This window comes from Echinops telfairi, unplaced genomic scaffold, assembly GCF_000313985.2.
Source record: "Echinops telfairi isolate 266 unplaced genomic scaffold, ASM31398v2 ScPeMD7_60;HRSCAF=208, whole genome shotgun sequence".
Lineage (NCBI taxonomy): Eukaryota > Metazoa > Chordata > Mammalia > Afrosoricida > Tenrecidae > Echinops > Echinops telfairi.
Window position 1 is genome coordinate 29,881,012 of NW_022103958.1, and position 22,323 is coordinate 29,903,334.

The 22,323-nt window shown below is 41.0% G+C and overlaps 1 protein-coding gene across 1 annotated transcript in view; it reads right to left on the reverse strand.

Moving 5' to 3' along the window:
* ANO5 (anoctamin 5) overlaps positions 1 to 22,323 on the reverse strand; it is a 101,443-nt gene that overhangs the window by 17,895 nt on the left and 61,225 nt on the right. Inside the window, exons 14-18 of the mRNA XM_045290983.1 lie at positions 17,135 to 17,209; positions 12,292 to 12,514; positions 9,583 to 9,752; positions 8,353 to 8,450; positions 1,548 to 1,678 (exon numbers count right to left, since the gene is read on the reverse strand). Of these exons, the coding sequence (XP_045146918.1) occupies positions 1,548 to 1,678; positions 8,353 to 8,450; positions 9,583 to 9,752; positions 12,292 to 12,514; positions 17,135 to 17,209 (697 nt within the window). The remainder of the gene's footprint in view (positions 1 to 1,547; positions 1,679 to 8,352; positions 8,451 to 9,582; positions 9,753 to 12,291; positions 12,515 to 17,134; positions 17,210 to 22,323) is intronic.

Consider the following 22,323-nt stretch of genomic DNA (forward strand, 5'->3'; position numbering starts at 1 on the left):
TGTGTGTGTGTGTGTGTGTGTGTGTGTGTGTGTGTGCGCGCGCGCGCGCACAGGTTTCTCTAGGGTAGCAGTGCTCAACATGTGAACTGCAGATGATCAACAAGAACAAAATTGTTTTCATATTAATACTCAGATTTGCTTTTTGAACACTCATGCACATACACAGGAATTTCCTATGGATGGCACATTGTATTACACAGGTGGAATGCCAAAACAAACATGAGTATCCAGTGTTCTTTTATTAAGCCAAACACTACAGAAATTTGAGTATATATGTAAAACAATGCCACTTTTTCCCCTAAATATTTTTGTTTAGAAAATGTAGGTTTTTTTCATTATAGTTTGTTGTTTATTTAAGCTTGATTATGAATTAAGTGAAGATTTACAAAGCAGATCATCAATTTGGCATTCCACAACTCATACATTTTCTGCCTGAACATACGCATTGCAATCCCCTTCAGTATACCATCACTAAGCCCACTTCCTTCCTATGTACCATCACTAAGCCCACTTCCTTCCTATGTACCATCACTAAGCCCACTTCCTTCCTACGTTTCCTGCTTCCTGTCCTAACTTTGTCCTTGGGGAACTGGTGCCCTTTTGATTTTGAATAGTTGATTGTTATCTTCAAATATAATCAGATGTCTTATTAAAGTATCTCTTTTAATTTCTAAGTGGTAAATACTGATAGATAAAATCCATACTAAAAAAAAGAAAGAAAGAAAAAGGTTTTTTTTTGGAGTTTTCTATAATTTCTAAGACTATAGAGGGGTCTTGAGACCAAAGAATTTGAGGCCTGCTCTGTGAGGGCAAATACTTGGTGGTGGGATTGCTGGGTTCGTTGCATATGCGAGGATTCTAGGTAGCGCTCTAAAATACTGGTTCTTTTCACTAGCAATGGATAAACATTTATTGATCCACATGATCTCTGACACTTGAAATTATCAATCTGCCATCTAATCAGTAAGTTGTAGAAAACTGTAGTATCTTTTTGAGGTATTCATTTGTATCCTTTGATTACTCATAAATTTAAGCATCTTTCTCATTTTATAGACTGCCATGTTTCCTGCCCTGTGGAATACCTGTTCATGATATTTGCAGATTTTTATCGTGATGTTCTCTTCTGATTGATTGTAGGAATTTATTATATATTCTTAATACTAAAACTTAATCATGTGCTACATGTATATTCTTTCAATTTAGTACTTGTCTTTATGTTATCTAATATATATTGGTAAATGAAAGTTATTGATTTTAACATAGTCAAGGTTATTAATTCTTCTAAAGTTGCTGTTTTTTTATATCACTTAAAGATGCTAAAAAATAAAAAAGATGCTCTTCCCTATTCCAATGTTAGAAAAACATTCTCCTATATTTTCCTCATTTAAAATTTGCTTTATAATTCAGTTCTTTATATCATGTAAGTCAATGATACAATTGGAATGTTTTAATACGGATAAAAAAACCCCACAAAGACATCTTAAGAGCTGAACCAATCATTCTTTTCCTCGGCCTGACTGCCTCCGGGGAGGGGAGGGGAGGGTTACCTGTCTCCAAGTACTCGTAGAACAGACCCAGGTTTCCGAAGGACTCCAGGTCATGGTCCTGTTCCCAGCGGCTGTACAATTTCTCAGAGTGGGTCCGCGTTTTCCGGCGTCGCCACAAATTCAAAATAAGGCTGTTGCAAATGAAAGAAGTAAATATTGGAAATAGAATTAAAGAGAAAGAGGTCAGAAAATTGGAATACTGTACCTGAAAATTGGAGTCAGAGAGGTTAGGTGTAAATTAAGATCACAGACCAAGTAAAGATAAGCTAATATCTAAGTCAACATCTAGTTTTCTCTTCCCAGTACCTGCACTGAGAGGTTGGCAAGTGTTAAAGGCAACAGAGGCAAATACTGTTAGCACACAACCCTGTAATAGTAGTGACCTATAGGTAGATGCTTAAGTAAACATGCAAACTGAACACTTATGAGAGGCAGTATCCCTACAAATATAGAGAGACCTGACAGAAGATATTTTTATGTGTACTCATCTGTACTGCAAATATATCCATGAATGTAGTGGAACATCTTGGGAGTAAAATTATGCAAACTTCTTAGACATAACTAAACAAATTGAGGAAATGTGTCGCTGGGCACGAGGGAACAGGACAGTAGTCTTGGGGTACACACTAAGGTCAAATGAGGTAACACAGTTCACAAAGACCATTTTCTACATCCTATTTAGGGAGTGGTGACTGGGGTCTTAACAGCTCATGAGCAGCCATCTACGGTACAATTCTCGGTCTCTACCTATATCGAGAAAAGGTGAGTAATGAAAGTTGAAAGCCATGTGTAAACAATTAGTGTGGTAGACCAATGGACCCTGCAGACCTCAGTCTCCACCGCATGGGGGCCAGAAGAACCAGATGAGGTCTGGCTGCCATGACTGATTGCTTGGAAAAGGCTCACATTAGCAGGTCCTGAGTAGTGTGGAAGGAAAATGTGGAACGTAATTTGAGATCCTAGAAGAGACCAATTTTGCTGGTCAATTAGAGACTGGTGTGATCCCCGACAATATCGCCCTTAGTGACCGTTCGTGTCTGGAAATGAACTCAAACCTGTGTTAGAATAATGAACCCCTTCAAATACCCAAGGCAGCATTTACCCAAGGACAAAGGAGGGCTAGGAGAGAAGGAGGGCGGGAAACAGAACACAGCAGCAAGTGGGGTCAGGGATGGTGCACTGAGGCGATCCCAAAGGATGACTGGAAACAGCACATGTACAGAACGTTGAATGTAAAATGATGATCTATTTTGTAAACCTTCACTTAATTCACAACACATGTAAAAACCAAAAAAGAGAGAGTTCTTCACTAGGGCATATAATAAAACAATCCCAACTTCTTTTATTAAAAGATATTTACTCAGAGCAAGTTTGAGTGATCTGAGGAACAGAGGGCCAGTACTAGGAGCAGTTTTTCTATCAATCTTTAGCCTTTTAGGTTATTTAGATATAAAAGACTTGAGCTATTTAAGAAATGGAAAATTCGTTACAGTAAAAAATCTACGAGAAAGGGAAACATGACACTTGATCTCTCAAAACCCAAACAGAACTCACAGCCATTGAGTCAGTTTCGACTCACAGGCACCCAGCAGGACAGGGTGAAACTGTCCCTGCAGGGTTCTGAGCCTGCAGCTCCTCATGGGAGTAGAGAGTCTCACCTTTCTCCCTCAGAGCAGGCTGGTGGTTTTGAACTGCTGACCTTGTGTTTAGTAGCCCAATGTGTAACACATTAAACCACCAGGGGTCCTGAAACCTTATCTAAGACTTTTTAAAAAAATGCAATGACCCCTGTAAAAGGTGAGCTAATTAAATTCCATTCTCTATAAAAAGATGAAAACGTGAGAAAGTAAGGTTACTGTGAGGCGTGCAATGGACCACCTTAACAATTTAAGGATTGGGAAAAAACTGCCTAAGTTGGTACTGAAAAAAAGCATTTGATGCACTTCAAACACTTATTCAAAACCAACCTACCACCGAAATCAGGGAATAGAAGGAAATTATCTCAATTTGATTTAGAGAATCTATCCCAAGCCTGGAAAAAATATTATTCTAATAAGAAATGCTAGAAATATTCCCTTTTAAATTGAAAACAAAATAAAAGTGTGCACAAGCATATTCAAGACTCTACCAGAGATTTTAATAGCACAGCAATATTAAACAAACTAAAGCCAAAATAATTGGAAATGGTAGCATCTATCAATGTTCCCAGTGATATGACTGTCTACACAGAACACCCAAAGAATATAGAAGAACTATTACAATTAATAATAGGAATATATCGATGTGATTGCTTTCAATATTTCAATATTTTCAATGCCCACAACCATCAATTAGAAATCACAATTTAAAAACTGCATTAGAATAGCAAATAAAATTTAGTGTACATCCAGAAACAAATTGGCAAAAGATCTGTAAGACATATATGTGGAAATTTAAAAACTTTTTAAAAGGGAATAAAGTCCTAAGTAATATTCAGGGATAAGAAGACTCAGTATTATTTTTAAAAATTTAGTTATAATTCAATTTCAATCAAAATACTTCCGTCCATGTAAATGATGATGCTCTCACTGCCACTGAATCACTGCTGACTGTGGCAACCCCCTGTGGGTTTCCAAGGCTGTAAATGGTGCAGAAAGCCCAGTCATCCTCTCCAAGACCACAGCCCAACACATAACCACTACACCACCAGGGCGCCTCAACTATGGTAGCATGTTTCTTATTTTACACAGAAAGATAAAAGTCAAAGGGCAGTCTAAATACTTCTACCGAAGAAGAATCAAGTAGAAACATGTACCCTACCACATATTAATTAAAAGAGTACAGTGTGGAGATGGAGACCTGTTGTGGTGTGGGCTAAGTATGAAGCCGTGATTGCAAGATTACCATGAAGCTCGGGGTCAACAGCATGCTAACGCATGCATGAAGAACCTATTTAAAATGTATTTCCTCCCCATTGCACTTAAGGACACTGGAAAACACTCAGCACTCGACTTCACTCAAAAGTCACTGCCACGAAGTTGATTCTCACTGACAAGGCTGCCCCTGTGGGTTTCCAAGACGTAGATCTTTACAGGAGTAGACCGTTTCCTCTGTCTCCCTCAGAGTAGCTTGTGGGTTTGAACCGCTGACTTCGTTGTGAGCAGCCAACAGGGAATCCACGATCATCAGGACTCCTTAGCACTCTGCTTAGGGGCCACTTAAGCAACATCACCACCAAATAAAAGCATAAAAATGTGAAAAATATGACACCCAATTATTATGGAAGAGAGACATATTTAAATTATAAAAGCTAAAATAAAATAAAAATTGAAAAAGAAAGCAAAGTTTCATCTTATTTACCTTTAGCTAAGAATTCGTGTTGGGTGGCACAAAGTTTTTACCATTCTGTGCCTACTCGTGAAGGAATTAACAATTCCAAGTGTTAACTATGGGGATACAGATAAATTCCAGTGAGGAGGCAAATTAGCGAATACAGAAGCAGAGGATAATGAAGCTCAACTGTAAGGAGGCCCAATGTCATTATAACTGAAGTTGAAAAACTCCTGCTCTAAAGGACTGTAAAAACGTACAACGATAAAAATCACACTGGGGAGAACATACTTACAACACACATAACCAAAACAAAAGAGAAAGCAACTAGCATTTATGGAAGTACTCCTAAAAATAATTCAGAAAAAGACGAACCACCCAGCACAAACGTGCTTACACACCGTGAGCATGCATTCAACGACCGTGACGACGCGGCATGGAGGGATACTGAAGGTACACAGGACCGCCTGCGAACAGACACATCTGTTGTGCAGAAATATAGCCAGATGTTCCTTAGAAGTGAGGATGGGTAAGAATTTATTTGTCTCCTCTCCTTTGGACTTGTTATGAAGACAGAGCAGTCCCAGGAAAAGGGACTAACACGGATTACTTTATTTTGCTTATTAAAGTGGAGGGCCTGTGAAAAACAGGAAGGCCCTGGCAAGGTGGCTGCATTAATGGGCTCAAATATAACAATTTTGTGAGGCTGGCACAGAACTGGGCATTCTTTCAGCCTGATGTGCTTCGGGCTGCTATTGGCTGACGCTGACCCCACAGTACCTAAGAATAATCTGGGCAAAGGACTAAACGACGTAGAAAACATCCAGACAAGATTGAAGGAATACACAGAACAACTGTATCCAAAACAACTGGCCATGCTTGAACCATTTCAGGAGGTAGTGGATGCTGAAGAACCAGTGGTTTGAAGGAAGAAATTCAAGCTCACTGAAGACAGAGGCGAAAAAAAAGCAGGGAGTCGCCAGGAATTAGCAGAATGCCAGTTGCTATGTTGTCACCAAGGATGCAAAGCTGGAGCACTAGCTCTGAAAGGGGCCTTGTTGTTGCTAAATGCCACCAAGCTAGAAAGGAGGCAAGATATCAAAGCTATTAGTCTTTTGAGAGAAAATATAGGGAACTATCTTTGTTACATTGCTGGTAAATTTTACCTATAAGTTAATGGGTACCGTGCAAGGTGCAACATGTTTGTGAGAATAAATCGAAATGGCCATTTATACTATGTAGAAATCTTGATGGTACAATAGGGAGTTTTCAAAATTTTCTAATCCTAGGGACCTTCCCCAAAGAACCATTTGACATTGAAGCGTGTTTCTGTCTTGCCGTATCAGCTAATACCAATTCCTATTAGAGAAGTGTAATCTATGGAGCCAATCACAGAAAGAGTCCCACTTTGTAAAATCCTCCTTTCAATTAATGACGTCATTGGAAGCCTTGTACTCATGTGAGACACGCAAGCCTATGGCATTTTCCACGTCCTCCGGCTCCTCACCTTCTCATGGATCCCCCTTTTCAGGGAGTTATCTGCCCTGCAGTCCGTGTGTCCAGAACTCTTATCTGTACCAATGTACATGCTCTGGGGAACCAATCATAGTGATCAACGTATAACACCCGCCTCCCACCCAGGGGAATGAACAACAGACACATGGGTAAAGGGAGCCAGCAAATGGTGTAAGATATGAAAATAATAATAATTTATAATTTATCAAGGGTTCACAAGGGTGGAGGGTGGAGGAGGGAGGGGAAAAAGAGGTGCTGACACCACGGGCTCAAGTAGAAAATGCTTTGAAAATGATGATGGCGACATACGCACATTGTGTTTGATACAATTGCTGCGTGGATTGTTGTTACAAGAACAATAAAAGTCCCCAATGAAAAGACTTAAAAATAAAAAGTATTTAAAATATATAAAAAGATAAATGTACTAAAAAAGATTTCTGATCAACTCTTTTCTGCATTCACTTGTTTTACATGATTTTCTGCTTGATTTCACTTGATTATTTTTCATCCTTTTTAAGGAAAGTATCTCCTCTAATATGTATTCTTGATATTCTCAACATAATTATCTTACCAGAAGATCTTTACCAGAATCTTCTACAAAACTAACTTCTTCAGGAGGCAATTAACATCCTGAAAATTCACTTGGCAGCAGTCTTCGTAACATGGAATCTCATTGCTTTTTGTTTTTATTTTTTGCAGTGGGTCATGGTGGTGGCAGGAGTGTGGGTTTGCAGGGAAGCTCACTCTGCATTTTGAAATTAGTTTGCTTGCCTGGTTTCCTTCTAACTTCCTCTGTCAGTCTATCTCTCTGTGCAAACTCTCCCCTCTTGTGGTTGACTGAACAATTGTCTCCTGTCTGCCTTTCTGGTTGTCCATTTAAAACTAGTAGTTAAAGTTATGGTTTAAAGTTATTTCCCTGAAGTAGTATTTGGGATGTGGTGGATCGCTCAGGAAGCTGGGAGAAGGCTTGGGTCATTCGCTCTTTGTAAGGTTGGATTCATGGTTTTCTTTTGCCAACACTTGAAAGAGAAACGCAGGCAGCACCATGGAAGTATGAGCTGCCTGTGTATGGGGGAAAAGACAAAGGGTACCATATAATCCCCTTGGTATGAATACCTGAGAAGAAAGCCAGTCACTGGCTTCCAGTACAGGTAACTAACCATTCTCCATCACAGTGGAACACGTTTGGTCAAGTTTATCCTCTCAAAACTCCAAACTCACTGCCCTTGAGTGGATTCCAACTCACAGCAAATCTAAAGACCAAGGTAGAACTGCCCCTGTGGGTTTCTCAGGGTGCAGCTCTTTAAGGGAGTGGAGAACCTCATCTTTCTCTCTGGAAGCAGCTGCTGTTTTCAAACTGCTGAGCTTTGGGTTTGCAGCCCAAAGTATAATGCACTCTGCCAACTCTGCCACCAGAGCTCCTGGAGATGCCAAATCCTGGCACTGCCATTGACGAACCAGGACCCCTACAAGATGACGGGCTTCTGACTTCACGATTCTATCTTATTCTCTCCGTGTTCATTTTATATTTGAGAGCAACTGCCGTTTTCATGTAATCTTTGTTTGCATATTCATGATAACTCAGCTTTTGGACAGAGGGGGATTCTTTCACAACTTGAGTTAGATCTTCTCCAGCATGTTGTAAGCAGTTTTTACTCCTAATATTGCTATGGCAAGTGGAGAGTTTTGCTGAGAACATATAATATATAACAAGTAGATGACTCCTCAGAGGTTATAACATTTAGATTTCCAAATGGGGTTTTCAGAGAATGATCTTTCTCTAAACTTTACTCAAATCATAGGGATGCACTTCAAAGCTTGTATTACCTTAACAAGTTCATAACTGTTGATTACAAGTACTTTTCTTGTTGGCTTAAACATTAACTATAAAAGCACCAGGATAATCAGAGAAGTCATCATCTTCCAGAGGAAATTGCTATTACTACTTGAATCAAACAAAAACCTCATGAATAATACATACGGATAAATGGCTTCTTTAATGTTTCCAAATAGCTGTTTCCCAAACATTATGATGGTCAATTGAGTTGTTAATTCTATCAGGCATCCTGCAGGATCACACTAGTGAGACACAAAGAGAAGAGAAGAAATGTAAATGATGAAACATGAGCTCTGGCAACAATTAAAATACATCCAGATGCAGAAAGTTAGAGTCTCAAAATTTTGATTGGAAGGGCCATTAAGGGCTGGACCAAAGGATGTGCACTGGTACAGATGGGAACTGGAAACACAGGGAATCCAGGACAGATGATCCCTTCAGGACCAGTGCTGAGAGTGGCGATACCGGGAGGGTGGAGGGAAGGTAGGGTAGAAAGGGGGAACTGATTACAAGGATCTACACATAACCCCCTCCCTGGGAGACAAACAACAGAAAAGTGGGTGAAGGGAGACATCAGTGTAAGACATGACAAAGTAATAATAATTTATAAATTATCAAGGATTCAAGAGGGAGGGGGGAGCAGAGAGGGAGGGGTGAAAATGAGGAACAGATACCAAGGGCTCAAGTAGAAAGCAAATGTTTTGACTATGATGATAGCAACAAATGTACAAATGTGCTTGATACAATGGATGGATGGATGGATTGTGATAAGAGTTGTATGAGCCTCCAATAATAAAATGATTAAAAAGAAAACATCAAGCTCAATAGATTCAAATATCATCATGGACCAGAGCCAAGCTCACTGTATTAGATTCAACTAGTGAATGTAGTAAGAACATAGTTTCTGGATCTTATACTTAGGGAAAAACAAACAAACAAACAAACAAACAAGACCCCCTGACTCTTTCTACCTAATTTGGATTGGGGAGCTGGTGTTTCTCCATGGTTTGAAAGCACAGCCAGGTTTGGAAACCTTTATGTGCTCTTGATGAATAACCAATTGTAAAGCCCTTCCTGCTACCCCCTCAAGAAGTAATCATTCATCCTTTGTGGGAATTCTTTAGGAATGATTGGCTCATCCCATTCCATAGCTTCTATTTTGCAAGCAAGCATTCAATACAATTTCTTGCTGAAAAGGCACTGGAAAGCCCATCAAATGATAAGATTCGCAGTCATATACTCTCTGTGGATACCATCAATATCCTGTACTTCTTATGCACCTGGTTAGTGTCTGCGATAAGACTGGGCACACAGAAGGTACTCCTTAAACACTGAGTTACTGCGGCCACGATTCCAACCACCGAGAATTCTTACCTCTTCACTTCTCCAGATGTTAAACATATATGTGTATTTCCCAGGATAGCCCACCAGCTTCCCCTTAAAGAAAGCCACGTAGAAGATAGACGAGTAATAGTTTACAAACTGAAACAGGAACATTTTCAAGGTGAGGCTGCTTTCATATTCCTGGTGAGTTCGAGGAATTTCTGGGAAGTGAAAGAACATCAAGGTTTCCATTCAGAGTAGTCAACAATGTCAGATCAAAAGACGGCCATTTACCCAACGACAAAATTCAGAAGAACTGGGAAAGGGGATGGAAAACAGAAAACTCTGGGAGAAAGTAAAATAAGTGATGTCACACTGAAGGGACAGCAGTGAAAGTATTGAAATAAAATGTGTATAAATTGTTGAAAGTAAAATGGATGATCCGTTCTTTAAACCACCCCACTCACAATGAAACATTAAATCCACCAAGGTCTAGTGGACCTCTGATTTCTCCTTGGATGTTCTTCTTTCTGGGACAAGTAGGTATCTAATCAATTCAGAGAACCTGTTAGAATGTTCCCCATGCTGGTTAAAACTAAACAATATTAAGTAACTCCAGGCTTATGTCAGACTTTCTGCTAGATACTTTGCGTTAATTTAACGATTGGCAAAGCTTAGGAGGCAAGCATATTACATTTAAGGGATAAAATGTTTGCCCAAGTTCACATAATCAGAATGTGGAATTCAAATTCATATCGGATGGAGGCGGCTGGGGTCAACTCAGTACGCTCTGTGGTTTCCTGTAACCATATCGTATCTTTCTCATCCTGTTTCCAATCAGGCTTTAATAAAATAATCTCCCATCAAGGGTAGGAGATGATTTCCACACAGTTGAATTTTTCATTCATTAATGAAATAACCACATCAATTTATAAAATAGTACAATAGCAAATGTACTATTTGCTATTGTACACATCTGTCCTTTTGGTCATTTAAAATGCATGCTGATCACGATATATTAGTAAAAGACTGAAAGGTATGAAAACATATTTTCTTTTCACAATGTCATAGAGTATCATGAGGCATAAAAGAATAAGGGACTGGTATTTCAAAGCAATAGCATGATCTTATTCGACCAAGTGCATGGTATTTACTGAAATACTGAAACAGTAAATACGATTACCCTAAGTGTCCCAGAGAGTTAAGCATTGGGCTACTAACCACAAGCTGCAGAGTCAATTTACCAGCCGCTTCATGGGAGAAAGGCAAGGCTGACGCTCCTGTAGTGATTTTCAGTCAGAAGCTCTCGTCTGCCCTACAGGACCACTGAGTTTGAATGGACTCCGTGGAAGTGGGTTTTACTTGGCTTACCATCACAGAGAGGAGACCTGGAGCTGCAGTGGATACATGCTTGGTTGCTAACTGTAATGTTGGCAGTTCAAGCCCACCAGCCACCAGGCATGCTAAAAATGTGGCAGACTGTGTCCAAAAAGATTTTCAGCCTTGTAAACCCTGTGCTGTGTATCAGTTATCCTCCATGACCACTCACCTCATTTGCCCTTATGGTGCAGGAAATATTTAAAAAGAGAAAAATAATCCCGTCCCCAAGAGATGGAAAACGAAGGAGAAGCACTAGCGTGACATATGTGAGAACAGCCGATGACCTCTGTGTGTCTCATTGCAGCTTTCAAAGTTAGAAACGTTCTAGGGAAGCAACCGTTGGGAGAACGGCACAGGGCCGGCAGTGCTTTCGCTGTCGTACGCCGGGTCGCTACGCATCAGAGATGACTCGATGACCCTGCCACCAGCAGCAGCAGCAAGGTCTAAGATATCCGTTGTTCTAGGGCATCTCCATAAGTAATAATACATGTCCACGGCCATTGACGCCATTCTGACTTACAGCGACCCTCTTCAGGATTTCCAGGGCTGTAAATCATTAGCGTGCCAACAGCCTCATCTTCTCCTGCAAAGCCGCTGGTGAGTTTGAACTGGGACTTACCCGACAGTGCCACCAGAGTGGGTGGTACTAATTCAGATGACATAAGAAATATGTGTGTCCTGAGAAAAACAAGCATTTTTAGCTTAGGATTTAACTAGTTCCAGGATTTAAAAAAAAAAGAAGAAAAAAAAAAGGCTTACAGTCCTTAAAAAAATCATGCCCTTGCCTTCCATTATCATAGGGCTGAAATAATTATTTAAAGTTTCAAAGTCACAGGCTACTACAAAACAACACTACCTGAAAATGTACCCTTTGAAAATAAGCACCCTAACAGATAATCCAAAGTGGCTTGACAAGTGTAGTACTGCACTAGGCTGCCACAATAAATTGGCCCAATCTTGATGGCTTAGACCAACACAGACTTATTTTCTCAGAGTTTTGGGGCGAGTAACTGAAATCACGGTGTTGACAAGGTCATGCTGTTCGGAAGGCTCGAGAGAAGTATCTGCTCTTTGCCTCTCGCCTTGTTTCTGGGGGTTACCAGCAGTCCTTGACTTGTGAACACATCACCCCAATCTTCTGTCATTGCATGTTCTTCCCCCTGGCATGGGTACCTCTGTATCCAGACCCCACTCTCGTTTCCATGACAATGGCATGAGCCCTTGGATGTAGAGCCCGCTCTACTCCAGTATGGCCTCATAGTAACTCGATCCCATCTCCAAGACCCTGTTTCCAAATAACGTTACAGTCATAGGTACTGGTGAGTAACACCTGAACATATATTTGGGGGGACACCACTTAACTCACTCCAGGTAGCTTACCCATTTTTGTGATCCAGGCAGATATTTTCTCGTAAAAGAAATTCAGGATTAAGATGACAATAAAGTTCAGGCACGATCCTGTGAGTGATGTCGTCAGCTGGGGAGTAAGGATACGACTGACAGGCTTTAAGGTTGTGTCGGATTCCATGAAGGTAGCCACTGTAGCATAGACCGACAGACGGTACACAATCACAGCAACCATGCAGCTGAGCACAAGAGTCATCTAAAGAACGGAAAGGATTGATCATGATGTTCCATGTACCTCTGTCATGTACATATATCAGAAAGCTTACAATTACCATCTTCATCTCATTGTATTGAACTTAGCAAAGAAAACCATGTTAGTTTATCTTTCACCATAAATGATAAGACATTTCTGGTAATGTATAATGATTAGCAATGAGACATGGGGTAACACGTGCTTACATCTAAATGGGAAAAATTAAACAAAGCCCCAAACGCTGATATTTATCCCCTAGGGTTAGAGCTGACCCTTTCAGCAGAGGTTGGCAAACTGTGGGCAAAGGCACACTCCTGTTGGTGGCCTGCTTTTGTACACCCTGTGGGTTAATAATACATTTTTTAAAGGATGTGGAAAAACATTTAGAATATGTGCCAGAGATGGTGAGACTAAACAAACTCACGGTATTACTGACCCTACAGTGCTTCTCAACCTGTGGGTCGTGACCCCTTTGGAAGTCGAACAACCCTTTCACAGGGATCGCCTATTGGAAAACATGTATTTCCACTGGTCTTAGGAACCGAGACACTGCTCCTCTATCTGTCTCTAGGCGGGTCCGCCCACATGCAGACACGCCCACATATGAGTACCCAGCATGATGACATCATCATGCTAACCCCATCACCTACACCCTGCACAAATACAGGTGTATGTGACAGGGTTGTACCATAATGTACTTATGCGGACCAGTCACACATGTGTAGAGAGCAGCTACTATGTAGAAAGCAGCTGCTGTGTTGACAGCAGCTAATGTGTTCAAAGCAGTAGCATTAGAGGTAAAACAACACTTCATGAATTATAATTACATATTGTTTTGTGAATAATCACTATGCTTTAATTATGTTCAATTTGTAACAATGAAAACACATCCTGCCTATCAGATATTTACATTACGATTCATAACAGTAGCACAATTACAGTGATGAAGTAGCAACGAAAATAATTTTTTTTAAAATAATCATTTTATTAGGGGCTCATACAACTCATCACAATCTGTACATACGTCACCTGTGTCCAGCACTTTAGTACATATGTTGACTTCATCATTCTTATGACACCCACTTTCCACTTGAGCCCCTGGTGTCAGCTCATTTTCCCCTCTCTCTCCCCCCGAACCCCTGATAATTTATTATTATTTTATCATATCTTACCCCATCCCACGTCTCCCTCACCCACTTCTCCACTGTCTGTCCCCCAGGGAGGAGGCCACCTGTAGACCTTGTCCTCTGTTCCCTCTTTCTCCCTCTCCTCCCCTCCACCCTCCCGCCATCGCCACTCTCTCCACTGGTCCTGGGGGGTTAATCTGTCCTGGGTTCACTGTATTTCCAGTTCCTATCTGTGCCAGTGCACCTCCTCCAGTCCAGCTGGATATGTAAGGTAGAATTGGGATCATGGTAGTGGGGTGGAGGAAGCATTTAAGAATCAGAGGAAAATTGCTTATTTCGTCGTTACTACACTGCATTCCGATTTGCTCCTCACCTCCCCGCAGCCCTTCTGCAAGGGGATGTCCAATTTCCCCCCAATGGGCCCTGGGTCCCCACTCTGCACTCCCCCTCATTCACAATGTTATGATTTTTTTTTTTTTTGTCTCTGTTGCCTGATACCTGACCCTTTCACCGCCTTGTCATCTTACAGGCTGGTGTGCTTCTTCCGTGTGGGCTTTGTTGTTTCTCAGTTAGATGGCCCCTTGTTTATCTTCCAGCATGTGGGACCCCAGATTCTGTGTAATTTGACAGCTTGGCACCATCAGCAGCTTTCTTCACCGCATTTGCTTATGTACCCGCTTTGTCTTCAGCATTCGTGTTGGGGTAGGCTGGTGTGCTTCTTCCTTGTGGGTTTTGTTGTTTCTTAGCTAGATGGCCGTCTGTTTGTCTTCAAGCCTGTAAAACCCCAGATGCTGTATCATTTGATAGTCGGGCACCATCTGCTTTCTTCCCCACTTTTGCTAATGTACCCCCTTTGTCCTCAGTGATCGAGTAGGGGTAGGCTGGTGTGCTTCTTCCGTGTGGGTTTTGTTGTCTCCCAGCTAGATGGTGCTTGTTTATCTTCAGATCTTTAAGGCTTCAGGTGATATATCTTTTGGTAGCTGAGCACCATCAGCTTTCTTCACCACACTTGCTTGTGCACCCATTGTCTTCAGCGATAATGTCAGGTAGTTGAGCATCTCAGACTGCCTAATTGTTAGAACAAAGTGTTCTTGTGCTGGGGGAGCACTTGTGTAGGGGCCCACTGTCCATCTGTTTTCTTAATACTTGACCTATAAATATATGTACATTGATCTATTTCTCCCTCATCTTATATAAATATATTTACATCTTTATATGCCTGTGTTTACAACTCTATGAGTACCCTTTGCCACCTAGTTCTTTCCTCTGTTTCTTTGTACTTTCCTCTTGTCCCACTATCATGTTCTGCCTTCATTTGGGTTTTAGGCATTCCTCTCAGTTACAATGCCCTTGATCTAGCCATGCAAGGCCTCCCACACCCTCCTTGACATTGATTTTGGATCACTTGTTGTTCCCTTGTGCCTGTGCTTGTTAAAACCCTCTTCCTTCCTTCCCCCTCCCCTACCCCCATGCTCCCCTGATCTGTCATCCCCGTTGCTCTCTCTTCTGGCGTGTTTATTCTGCCTACCCCTTCCAGGTAGACATGCTATGTAGCATCACCAGACTGGGTGCAACGAGGCAACAACAGAAAGTAAAACAATGTCTACAACAACAACAATACACACATATGCATACATATATAACCGTATGAATAGCTCAGCGTCTGTTTGTTTTCTTTCACGTGTGCTTTCAAGTCTGATTGGGTGCCATGCCCCAGCGTAAGTCGCCTCTATCCCTGAGGACCTCACTGCTCTGTTCCCTCTGCTGCTCTGATGCATGCCCCCAGGGGCTGGCGTTTGATGTGGTGAGCTCATGGCAGGCGCAATTCCCGCTGGGTAGCAAGGGGAACAGGGTACTAATCCACAGAGGGGGAGGGTGTCTATTGTGTCTCCACAGGGAAAGAGGGACCAGACTTCAACCTGGAGCTCCAAGACAGGAACACAACATGCTGACATGAAGTAGGGAACAGATGGAGAGGCCTGAGGGGCTGGTCCCATTACCAATTGGGTGCAAGGCACCACCTTCCCCCAGGGGGAATTCACTTCAGAGGACAGCACTGAAGCTGCAGCTCCGGAAGAGGGGAAGGGAGACTGCTCTGGTCCGAGCACATGTGAGCCAATGAGGGGGGAAGGGGAAGAAAAGGAAAGAGTGGAGCACATCCTGGCTCTCTGAGCCCTGGGGACAATGTGCCTGTTCGGAACAGTGATGCACGGAGATGACCATGGGGCCGGCCCCACCACGGGACACAACGTTCCTCATTGACCCATCGCACCACTGGGAAAATAATTTTATGGTTGCGTGGTCACCACAACATGAGGAACCGTATTAAAGGGCCACGGCATTAGGAAGGTTGAGAATCACTAGAGTATGTATTTGCAAAGCCGTGCATTAGGTTGTAGTTAAACAAGTAGTATGAGGATTATTCATTTTCCAAGAACAATAAATCTTAAAAATTTTATTTCATTTACTCTCAAAATAATACCTTTAGTTATTTGATATCTCAGAGTTTAGATATCTGTGCATATTCTGCATAAATCATGTACACCTCCAAGTTTGTAAAGGCAGACACATTTAGGGATAGATTTATATCATAGATTAGAGATTTTTTCCCCTAAAGTTTAGAAACTGACTCTGAATGACAAAGAGAAATCCACAAAGAGTAACCACCCTGGGACCATAATTTAGAGCATTTTTCAAGGAATGTCACACATTAATTATAATCCCATTTTATTTTATCACCTCTCCCCAAAGACTGGTACATCGTTTAAGGAAACAAATGACAATTGTTGTATCAAGGGATTAGAATGATATAAAATTATGTAGGAATATGGGCTTGTGAGGTTAAGTTCAAGTTTTACCTGCTAATAATGTACACTTCAATCTTCTAAGCATCCTTAGATAATATTGTATACTTTCCGAAAATTAGGGACTAACTCTCAGAGGGTAAACATTTAGGAAGGAGAGTAGGGAATAGAGTCAGTGATGGAGAAGAGACAGGGAGAAAACTTGGCTTTCTGACAATGCGATTTACCAATCAATCGCTCCAAGTATGAAAAGAAACATTTTCTTCTGTTTATCTGAGTAAGAGAATGAACTCTAATAGAATGGGTTGAGTGCTTTTGTCCAGAAATCTTGAGTGTAGTTGAAGATAAACTAATGCTTAAAAACATAAACAATTAGCTGGAGTCTGTTATCAATACTAGCTTCTTATTTTATTTCAGTTGCGGGTTATGATCTAATTACATGAATAATGGGGAGGGAAAAACAGACTGACCATAAGATAAAAAGCAACCCTCTCTTCCCCCTTGGTCTTTTTCCAGGTTTCAATTAGGGCAAATTTATGTAGTCTCACTTTTAAAAGAAGCTTAAGAAATAGACAAGCCAAACACGGGGAAGTCAAAACCAATCACTGATGAGAGAAATGCTGAAATTAACCAAACATGATTATATATGTTAAAGAGATGCTCAGAATGTTTTTTTAAAAATAAATGCTCACCCATAATGTCACGGTGGCTCCTGAGAGTACATACCATGGAATACGACTATAGAGAGGCATGTGAGGCTCCATCTCCTGTAATTTTGACAAAAACACAGCAAAGTTCAAAATCCACCATCACTGCTGTACTAAAAGCAATACTTAAAATCATAGAGCCCAATGAAAGCAAAACGTTTCCCAGAGGACACACTACAACTCTTGGAAAATGATATTGTGGCAATTCTTCCCTTCAAGTAGAATCCTTTGGATTTCCTGAATATCTTATAGAAGGTATAAAGGATAGACCCGATTTCTTGACCGCTGACTTGGAATGATAATTATGGCTTAACCAAACAAAGATTCCTCTGTTATCAAGTCAACTTTGACTCATAGAGACCCTAAAGGACAGGCTAGAACTGCCTCTGCTGGGTTACAACACTACAGAGAGCCTCATCTCTCTCCCTCAACGTGGCTGGTAGTTTTGAACTGCTGACCTGTGGTTATCAGCTCAGCTGCTAACTATTATGTCAGAAGAGCTTCTATCTATTGCTTGGTAGACACAAAAGGAAGGCAAAACACGAGAATTGCTATTTAAATGAATTCACTTTAATGATGGTACAATGTTACTGCACTGAATCACCCTGTAATTGCTCTGCATGACTTTACATGGGATGCTTTCTTTATATCCTTATAAGATATATTCTGTGCTCCTGCATATTCTACAAGTACATCTCTAGGCTATTTAGGATTATTAAAAAACCAAACAACCCCATAGAGTAGATTCCAACTTATATTGGTGTTTGTTCGGTGCCCTCGTGTCAGTTCCTAGTCATGGACTCTATTTACAGTAAAAGAAAACACTGTGTGGCCTTTGCCATGCTCACAATTGTTCTTTTGTTTGAGTCCACTGTGGTAGCGCTGTGTCAGTCCACCTCAGCAACGGCCTCCATCTTTTTCCCTGCCCTCCACTTTGCCACGCATGATGTCTTTCAGCAGGGACTGGTCTCTCCAGAAAACATAGCCAAAGTATGGGAGCTGAAGTTTTACCTTCCTTGCCTCTACGTAGCATTCTGGCTGTATTTCTTCCAAAACAGGTCTGTTTGTTCTTTTGGCAGTCCACGGTACTTTGAATAATCTTTGTCAATACCACAGGTCGAATGCATTGATTTTTCTTTATTCGTTCTTATTCAGTGTCCAATTTTCACATGCCTTAGTCCTCAAAGTAGCATCCTGGCTTTTCAACATGTAAAAGAGGTCTTGTGCAGCAGATTTACCTAATGCAATGTGTCTTTTGATCTCTTGACTGCTACTTCCGGGAGCATTGACTATGGATTCAAATAAGATGAAATCCTTGATAACTTCAATCTTTTGTCTATCATGATGTTACCTATTGACCCAGTTGTGTGGATTTTAGTTTACACGGAGTTGTAATTCATTCTGAAGCCTACAATCCTTGAGCTTCATCAGCAAGTGATGAGGTCCTCACTTTCCTCAAGCAGGGTTCTGTTGTCTGCGTAATGCTGGTTGTTAATAAACCTTTCTCCAACCCTAGTATCACATTCTTTTTCATATAATCCAGTTTCTCAGATGATTTGTTCAGCATACAGATTGAAAGCATGGTCAGAGGATACAGCCCTTCTGCACACCTTTCTGATCATAAACCAGGCAGTATCCTCTTCTTCGGTTCTTACAACTGCCTCTTGATCCAGGTACAGGTTCTGCATGAGTGCAAGGAAGTGGTGTGAAGTTCCTGTTCTTCTCCAGGCTATCCATACTTTGCTATGGTCCACACAGGCAAGTCAATAAAATACAAGTAAACCTCTTTGTGGCAGTGTCTACTTTCAACCAAGATCCATTTGCATCAGCAACAATATCCCTTGATCCATATCCTCTTCTCAATCCGGCCTGAACCTCCAGTAGCTCCCAGACAAGGTAGGTCTGCATCCCTCGTTGATGATTTTGAGCAACAATGTACTTGCATGTGATCTCAATGATATTGTTGTACAATTTATGCATTCTATTGGGTCATCGTTCTTTGGAATGGGTACAAATATGAATCTCGTCCAATCAGTTGGCCAAGCAGCTGTCTCCCAAATTTCCTGGGATAGACCAGTGAGTGTTAACAGTGCTTCATCTGCTTGTTGAAACATTTCAATTGATATTCCATCAATTCTTGAAGCCTTGGTTTTGGCTAATATTTTTAGTGCAGCTTGAAGTTCTTCCTTCAGTTCCATTGGTTCTTGCTCATATGCTACCTGGTGAAATGGCTGAATGTCCACTCGTTCTTTTAGGTACGGTGACTCTGTATATTCTTTTCATCTTCTTTTGATGCTTCCCGAATCAGTCAGTGTTTTGCTCAAAAAATCTTTGAATATTACACCTCAAGGGTTGAATTTTTGCTTGAGTTTTTTAAGTGTAAGATATGCTGAGTATGTTTGTCATTTTTGTTTATGCAACTCTTTGCCTTGTGTACTTCGTTATAGTATTTGACTTCGTTTTCTCAAGCTATCCCTTGACATTTTCTATTTGGTTCTTTGACTTCACCATTTCTTCCATTTACATTAGTTATTGTGCAATTAAGAGCAGGTTTAAGAGTCTCTGCTGACATCCATCTGATCTTTCCTTTCATTTTGATCTTTTATATGACCTTTTGCCTTCTTCCTGTATTATGTTCTTGATCTCATCCTTTAGCTCATTAAATCTCCTGTCATCTGTGTTTAATACATCAAATGTGTTCTTGAAATATTCTTGAGATTTGGGTGGGATATATTCAATGTTGTATATTGGCTCTCATGGCCTTGTTTTCATTTTCTTTAACTTCAATCTGCCCTTACATATGAGCAATTGGTGGTCTCTTCCACACTCGGCTCCTGGCCTGGTTTTAGCTGCATCTCCATCATCTCTACCCTCAGATGCAGTGAATTTGATTTCTGTGTATTCTATCTGGAGAAGTCCACAGGTATTTGCAATCAAGATATATTTGGTCTTTCAAAATTCTATCTTGTGATTGTCAGCTTCATTTCTATCACCAAGACCATAGTTTTCAACTTTAATTCCTTCCTTTGTGTTTCCAACAATTATGGGTACATCTTGAATGCCAGTTTGATCAATTTCAGACAGAAGAAGTTGGCAGAATTCCTCATTGTCTGCATCTCTAGCTTTCATGGTTGGTGCATGCATGTGAATAAGAGTTGTATTGATTCAATTTCCTTTAATATGGACAGACATTATCCTATCACAGACAGCACCGTCCTTCAAGATAGATCTTGAACCATCCTTTTTGGCAATGGACGTGATGCCATTCTTCGTGAGTCTGTCGGAAACCCTTGCTTTTCTGATTCGGAATGGTCAACACCGGTCCATTTCAGCTCCCTAATGGGTTCTATTTAATTTTTAATACGTTTCAAATGTCCTACTTCCAGATTCTAATTATTAATTGATGTTTTCAGCTGTTTCATCTCATACTCCATCAGCAAATGAAAATCCTGGAACTTTTACCCACCCAGGCATTATCCCACTCACCCATTATGGCTGACTCTCCTTTGAGAATGCAGCTTTCTTCAGCTGCATTTCTTCAGTCATATTTTGAGTGGCTTTAGACCAGACAGGCTCATGTCTGAAACTATCATTGACACTGCTCAGCTTCTATATTTTAGGTTATCACTACCTGACAATGTTTTGATGGTATCCATAAAGTTTTCAGTGGCCAATTCCTCTGAAGTGGGCAGCCTATTCCTTCTCTGTAGTCTGTGCTTAGTCTGAAAGCTCTTCGGAAACCTGTCCACTTTTGGTGACCCTGCAGGTATTTGAAATACCACGACACAGCCTTCAGCATCATGGCAACACACAAGCCAGCCACCAAAGTATGACAAACTGATAGATAAGTGGTGGTTCCAACTCATAGTGATCCTACGTAGGATTTCTAAGACTGTAAATCTTTACGGGGCCAGACAGCCTCATTTTTGTCCCTCCAAATGGCTGGTGAGTTTGGACCACCAACCTTGAGGTTAACAGCCCAACACAAACCTGACAGGGCCACCAGTCATTAATAGAAGCTAGTAATTAAGTCGGCTGTAGTTCTGAGCTACACCAGGAGGAATTAGATCTTACTCAAAAGAAGGCTGAGACACAATGGAAAGCAGCTTTTAGAAGATAGTAAAATCGGTATTTCTAATATATATTTGGGGGACTTGGGGGGTAGAGTGAATACAAGCAGAACTCAACATATAGAGAAGGTTGTGGAAGGCCTCTATAAACCCAAAGTTATATGAGTTTGTTCATATAGACAGACTTGTATACATGAGTGTGTATCCAAGAGCACTTGTGCTTTGTTGTACATGAAGACCGTGTGTGTGTGTGTGTGTGTGCACACTGGTGAGCCTATACACATATATGTGTATGTGTGTTCCTAATACAGACTGAGATATGAGAGTTCTACTGGTGCTCAATCACTGAAGAACTGTGAGTCAAAAAACTGCCCATCGATGTTGAAGGCAGTAAAGCAAAGTAAGGTAGGCAAGTCATTGCGTAATTTTAATTCATATTACTTTTCAAATGGTTTCCAATGTAAAATTTAATACACTTATTGTTCTGGTTAACAATTTTTGGCACAGGCAAAAGACCTGTTTCTTGTTCAATGTCAAGAAACAGGAACAGTACATTTGTTGTCATTATTATGTCACTGTCTCTTTCAATGACTTCAAACTCCACCCATGCTGTGGGAGCCCTGGTGGTAGAGTAAGTTATGCCATTTGCTGCTAATGACAAAGTCAGTGGCTTGAAATCATCAGCCGCTTTATGGGAAAAAGATAATGTTTTCTCCTCCTGTAAAGAATTATAGGCTCGGAAACCCACCAGGGCAGTTCTATTGTCTTACAGGGTGTCCACGAGTCAGCAACGATGTGATGGCAGTGAGTTTCAGGCTGCTTCGTTTGCTTATGGACCAAGCTATTGATGCTTTTCTGAGGTTCTTTTTCTCCTTTGCTCACGGAGTGCCAATGAACTCTGATCAACGTTTACTGAATGCCTAGCCTGTGGGGGGAAATCTTGGGTGTTGTTCTGTACACAGAGCACCCTGAATCTACTGGAGAGATTCTATTGGAGACACAGTCTGTTCTCCGTAAAAGCATTAGATAATGGAGTGATTATGGATTATGGGAAGGTCGGAGTGCTAAGAACATGTAGCCAAGCTTCTGGCCTTTGGAAGAAAA